Here is a 6172-nt window from a genome sequence, read left to right as displayed (position 1 = left end):
GATAAATCTCACACTCACATACTGTATCAGAGACAGACACACAGAATAAATCTCACACTCACATACTGTATCAGAGACAGACACACAGAATAAATCTCACACTCACATACTGTATCAGAGACAGACACACAGAATAAATCTCACACTCACATACTGTATCAGAGACAGACACACAGAATAAATCTCACACTCACATACTGTATCAGAGACAGACACACAGAATAAATCTCACACTCACATACTGTATCAGAGACAGACACACAGAATAAATCTCACACTCACATACTGTATCAGAGACAGACACACAGGATAAATCTCACACTCACATACTGTATCAGAGACAGACACACAGAATAAATCTCACACTCACATACTGTATCAGAGACAGACACACAGAATAAATCTCACACTCACATACTGTATCAGAGACAGACACACAGAATAAATCTCACACTCACATATTGTATCAGAGACAGACACACAGAATAAATCTTACACTCACATACTGTATCAGAGACAGACACACAGAATAAATCTCACACTCACATACTGTATCAGAGACACTATTCACACCTTTGATTGCTGTGATTATCTTTCTGCCGAGGTGTAATAAAGGGCAGTTAGAAAGATTACCTGTAATCATCTGGCAGTATTCTCTGACTATATGTGCTGTGTCTTTATGCATTTCTCCTCTTCACCTGACGAAGGAGAAGCGCTCCGAAAGCTTGTGATTTCAAATAAAGCTGTTGGACTATAACCTGGTGTTGTGTGACTTCTTACATTTGTATCAGAGACAGACACACAGAATAAATCTCACACTTACATACAGTACCAGACAATGACAGACAGAATTAAACTGATATTCACATACAGCATCAGAGATGACAGATACTCAGCATGAATCTCACACTCTCATACATAGAAACTTAGATTTTGGAGCAGGAGTAGGCCATTTGGCCCCTCGAGCCCGCTCCGCCATTTAATGAGATCATGGCTAATCATCCAATTTCAGTACCCTGTCTCTGCTTTCTCCCCATATCCCTTGATCCCTTTAGCCTCAAGAAATATATCCAACTCCTCCTTGAATATATTTAATGAATTGGCCTCAACTGCCCTGTGTGGCAGAGAATTCCACAGGTTCACCAGCTCAATCCCTCCTCAGCTCAGTCCTAAATGGCTTACCCCTTATCCTTAGACTGTGACCCCTGATTCTGAACTCCCCTGTCATCGGGAACATCTTTCCTGCATCTAGTCTGTCTAGTCCTGTTAGAATTTTATAAGTTTCAATGAGATCCCCTCTCATTCTTCTAAACTCTAGCGAATATAAGCCTCATCGACCCAATCTCTCCTCATACATTACCAGATAATGACAGAGACAGAATTAATCTAAATCTAGCATACAGTACAGAATAAATCCCAAACTCACATGCCATACCAGGAAATGACAGATATAGAATAAATCTCAAACTCACATACAGTATCACAGATTGGCAGAGAAAGAGAATGAATCTCACACTGACACAGATTATCAGACGGTGACAGACCCAGAATTAATACACACTCGTACACAGTACCAGCAAATGATAGAGACAAAGTGAGCCCCACATTAAAGACTGATTGGTGCAAAATGAATCTCACTCTCACATACAGTACCAGAGATTGACAGATATATAATACTCTCGCACACACATACAGAACAGAGACTGACAGACAGTGCATCAGAGGGCCTGGCAGATACAGAATGAGGCCACAATTACATGCAGTACAATTGATTTACATGTAGATTTAGTCCCACATTCACATACAGTACCAGGTACTCGCAGAAATGGAATGAATCTCAAACTAACATCAAGTGGCAGAGACTGATAGATGCAGTACGATTCCCACTTTCATAATCCGAGTGAGTAGCAGGTTCATGCAGAATTCTTCGCTGAAAGACAGTACAAGAGACAGACTGATTCCGAACTAATTGGACACTAACATCCAGTACCAGAGACTGACAGATCCAGAATGACTCACACACTCACAAGCAGTACCAGAGATTGACAGATCCAGAATGAGTCCCACACTCACAATCAGTACCAGAGACTGATAGATCCAGAATGACTCACACACTCACAATCAGTACCAGAGACTGACAGATACAGAATGACTCACACACTCACAATCAGTACCAGAGACTGACAGATACAGAATGACTCACACACTCACAAGCAGTACCAGAGACTGACAGATCCAGAATGAGTCCCACACTCACAATCAGTACCAGAGACTGATAGATCCAGAATGACTCACACACTCACAATCAGTACCAGAGACTGACAGATACAGAATGACTCACACACTCACAATCAGTACCAGAGACTGACAGATACAGAATGACTCCCACACTCACAATCAGTACCAGAGACTGACAGATACAGAATGACTCACACACTCACAATCAGTACCAGAGACTGACAGATACAGAATGACTCACACACTCACAATCAGTACCAGAGACTGACAGATACAGAATGACTCACACACTCACAATCAGTACCAGAGACTGACAGATACAGAATGACTCACACACTCACAATCAGTACCAGAGACTGACGGATACAGAATGACTCGCACACTCACAATCAGTACCAGAGACTGACAGATCCAGAAGGAGACCCACACTCACAATCAGTACCAGAGACTGACAGATACAGAATGACTCACACACTCACAATCAGTACCAGAGACTGACAGATACAGATTGACTCACACACTCACAATCAGTACCAGAGACTGACAGATACAGAATGACTCACACACTCACAATCAGTACCAGAGACTGACAGATACAGAATGACTCCCACAGTCACAATCAGTACCAGAGACTGACAGAAACAGAATAACTCGCACACTCACAATCAGTACCAGAGACTGACAGATACAGAATGACTCACACACTCACAATCTGTACCAGAGACTGACAGATACAGAATGACTCACACACTCACAATCAGTACCAGAGACTGACAGATACAGAATGACTCACACACTGACAATCAGTACCAGTGACAGACAGATGCAGAATGAATCTCAGACTGGCACACCGTCCTAGTGACAGGCAGATGTAGAATGAATCTCAGACTCACACTCTACCAGAAAATGACAGATTCAGAATCAATAACAACACTGACACATGGTACAAGATAGAATCCCACCCTGACACTTAGTCATAGTCATAGAGTCATAGAGTTATACAGCACAGAAAGAGGCCCTTCGGCCCATCATGTCCACACCAGCCATCAAGCACTGTCTATTCTATCGCCGCTCCTTCATCGTCACTGGCTTAAAATCCTGGAACTCCCTCCCTAACAGCACTGTGGGAGTACCTTCATCACACGGACTGCAGCGGTTCAAGAACCTGTCTCACCAAAAACTTCTCAAAGGGCAATTAGGGATGGGCAATAAATGCTGTCCTTGCCAGCGATGCCCACATCCCATGAACGAATAAAAAAAAAGTGACGGTCAGGAAACTAAAGGATTCCACACTCACATACCGTAACAGAGACTGAGATTTAGAATGATTCCTACACTTACATAAATCAATTCTATTTCAATTTCAATTTTATTTGTCACATAACCAAATACAACAAGTGAAATCCAGTCAGTGAAATGCTTTTTTCTTAATGAGCCGAGCGCACCAATCAACAAAGGACACTTAGCTGCCTGGGACACACGGAGCCCGCAAGGACGGCAGAGACTGAGTGATACAGAACTATCCCCACACACACAGTATTAGAGATTGGCAGATGCAGAACTAAAGTGGCGGAGACCACACCGCAATGCGTGAATATAGTGCACAAATTGGAGGAAGTCTATCTAACTGGCTATCCCGTCCGGAAGGAGTGTTTGCGGCCCTGGAAGATGGTCTGGGAAATGGTGAATGGGCAGATGTCACACACGCACTTGCAGGGGGCGTACTGGTGGCAAACACTCAGTCTGATTGGATACCTAAAGAAGCCAATCAGAGATATGCAGAAGAATGGAAATTGACATCATTCCTAACCAGCCAATCACAATCATTGCCTTCACCCATCCCTCATTAGCATAGGACTGTGGGGTTGCCTATATATTCCGAGCGCGGAGCAAGTTTGAGTCATTTTGTTGCTGAAATCGAGCTTAAGAATGGTGGACGCAAAGAAGACAGCTGCTAAGAAGGGCGCTAAGAAAACCGTCACTAAACCGGCAGCGAAGGGCGGCAAGAAGCGCAGAAAGTCGAGGAAGGAGAGTTACTCCATCTACATCTACAAAGTGATGAAGCAGGTTCACCCTGACACCGGCATCTCCTCCAAGGCCATGAGCATCATGAACTCGTTTGTGAACGATGTTTTCGAGCGTATCGCGAGTGAGGCTTCCCGCCTGACCCATTACAACAAGCGGCACACCATCAGCTCCCGGGAGATCCAGACCGCCGTGCGCCTGCTGCTGCCCGGGGAGCTGGCCAAGCACGCCGTGTCGGAAGGGACAAAGGCGGTGACCAAATACACCAGCTCCAAGTAAAACTCTACGCTGTCCTGAAAGAACAAACCCAAAACACAAAGGCTCTTTTAAGAGCCACCCACTATCTCTCTGAAAGAGCTACACAACGCATCGCCTTGTAGATTCAGTTTACTGTAATTATTAAGAACGTTTGAAGTTCCAGCTGTAGATGTAGTTTTTAACTCTCAGATAAGCAGTTTCATTGACCGGATCGCCCTTAGCGTCGATGTTGTATATCCCGCCCACTAAAACACAAACACGGTCCTTGGTCGCACTTTGCCTTTGCTCTCAGACCCGTTTATTTGCAGCGCCAGCCGACTAATTAAAAGCTTGTTTTGGGTGTGAGGTTCCTATTTCAGTCACCTCGTTCTCTGTCAAGACCTTTGCATTTTTCTGAAGCAAGTTGGGAGTCCATCCGTTTATTAATCGGAGATTTGCTGCATTGTAACAACCCGGAATGGGAGTTCTTAGAGATTAGAACGGGGTCAGTTTGAACACTCTGCCCCTCTTCTTTTCTCACAGCAGGACTCCCAGATCTGGTTTCACTCCCGCAGCAGCGCCTGTGCAAAGGATCGATCGATAATCTGTGAATCCTCACTTTTACACAGATTGAGTTGGAATGTGTCCCGTTACAGAATCAATAGGAATTTAATCCCGCCCGTGTAAACTCAATATTGAACCCGAAATTAATCCTGATTGTAACAGCCTAGAATTTGCTAATGGTGATTTATTAATTTAATTCGCTCGTTTAGGAAAATACTGGCGGGGTTTTTGAATTTAAAAAATCGTTGAATACAGTTATTTTACCCCTCTTTTCATTGGCGGGAAAAGCAGACTGTAATTGGTCACCGGAAAACACCAATGAAATTCACCACAGAGAGACCAATCACAAGTTCGCCTCTCTTCATTCCTCCAGAAAGTTTAAGAACGACAGATGTGGGAGGAGACTTTCATTCTTTCACTGAACGAGTAAATTGTGGAAATGTCTGGAAGAGGAAAAACCGGCGGTAAAGCTCGGGCTAAGGCTAAGTCTCGATCATCCCGGGCCGGACTGCAGTTCCCTGTGGGCCGTGTTCACAGGCTCCTCCGAAAGGGCAACTACGCTGAGCGTGTGGGTGCCGGAGCCCCGGTCTACATGGCTGCTGTGCTCGAGTATCTGACCGCTGAAATTCTGGAGCTGGCCGGCAACGCGGCCCGCGACAACAAGAAGACGCGCATCATCCCCAGACACCTGCAGCTGGCCATCCGCAACGACGAGGAGCTCAACAAGCTGCTGGGAAAGGTGACCATCGCTCAGGGCGGGGTGCTGCCTAATATCCAGGCGGTGCTGCTGCCCAAGAAAACCAGCACTGCCAGCTCCAAGAGCAAGTAAAGCGGGCAGGATTTAATCTAATAACCCAAAGGCTCTTCTCAGAGCCACCCACTTTATCTGTGAAAGGGTTGTGTACTGTACAGCCATTCACGTTTACAAACAGGACATGCAGAACTGTAGATCCACAAACACTACAGTGGGTTTTCTGTTACCGAAAATTTGGATCAGCGATTTAATAGAGGGGGACTGGCTTCAGAGAAAAACAAAACACACGGAAACTTAACGTGAGACCGGGCCTAATTGAACACATTGGGAGAGCCGAATATGAACGCATGTAAA

At 44.9% G+C, this 6172-nt stretch overlaps 2 protein-coding genes across 2 annotated transcripts; both read left to right on the top strand.

Moving 5' to 3' along the window:
• Nucleotides 1–4155: 4155 nt before the first annotated feature.
• On the top strand, nt 4156–4595 carry LOC147088087 (histone H2B-like). The gene has a single exon (XM_085977906.1). The coding sequence runs from the start codon at nt 4168–4170 to the stop codon at nt 4540–4542; it is 375 nt and encodes a 124-aa protein (XP_085834032.1). The 5' UTR covers nt 4156–4167; the 3' UTR covers nt 4543–4595.
• A 900-nt stretch (nt 4596–5495) lies between these two features.
• Nucleotides 5496–5912, top strand: LOC147088086 (histone H2A type 2-C-like). Its single transcript, XM_085977905.1, has one exon. It carries the CDS (start codon nt 5504–5506, stop codon nt 5891–5893), a length of 390 nt encoding a protein of 129 aa, XP_085834031.1. The 5' UTR covers nt 5496–5503; the 3' UTR covers nt 5894–5912.
• The last annotated feature ends 260 nt before the right edge of the window (nt 5913–6172 follow it).

This window comes from Somniosus microcephalus, unplaced genomic scaffold (assembly GCF_052327205.1).
Source record: "Somniosus microcephalus isolate GS21.2 unplaced genomic scaffold, FLI_Smic_1.0 unresolved_chr5, whole genome shotgun sequence".
In the NCBI taxonomy this organism is placed as follows: Eukaryota; Metazoa; Chordata; class Chondrichthyes; order Squaliformes; family Somniosidae; genus Somniosus; species Somniosus microcephalus.
The sequence above is the reverse complement of the archived record's forward strand: the minus strand, read 5'-3'. Positions and strand labels throughout refer to the sequence as shown.

What these genes read in the sequence shown, in the direction of transcription:
- LOC147088086 (XM_085977905.1), top strand. Translation starts at nt 5,504, where the DNA reads ATGTCTGGAAGAGGAAAAACCGGCGGTAAAGCTCGGGCTAAGGCTAAG.
- LOC147088087 (XM_085977906.1), top strand. Translation starts at nt 4,168, where the DNA reads ATGGTGGACGCAAAGAAGACAGCTGCTAAGAAGGGCGCTAAGAAAACC.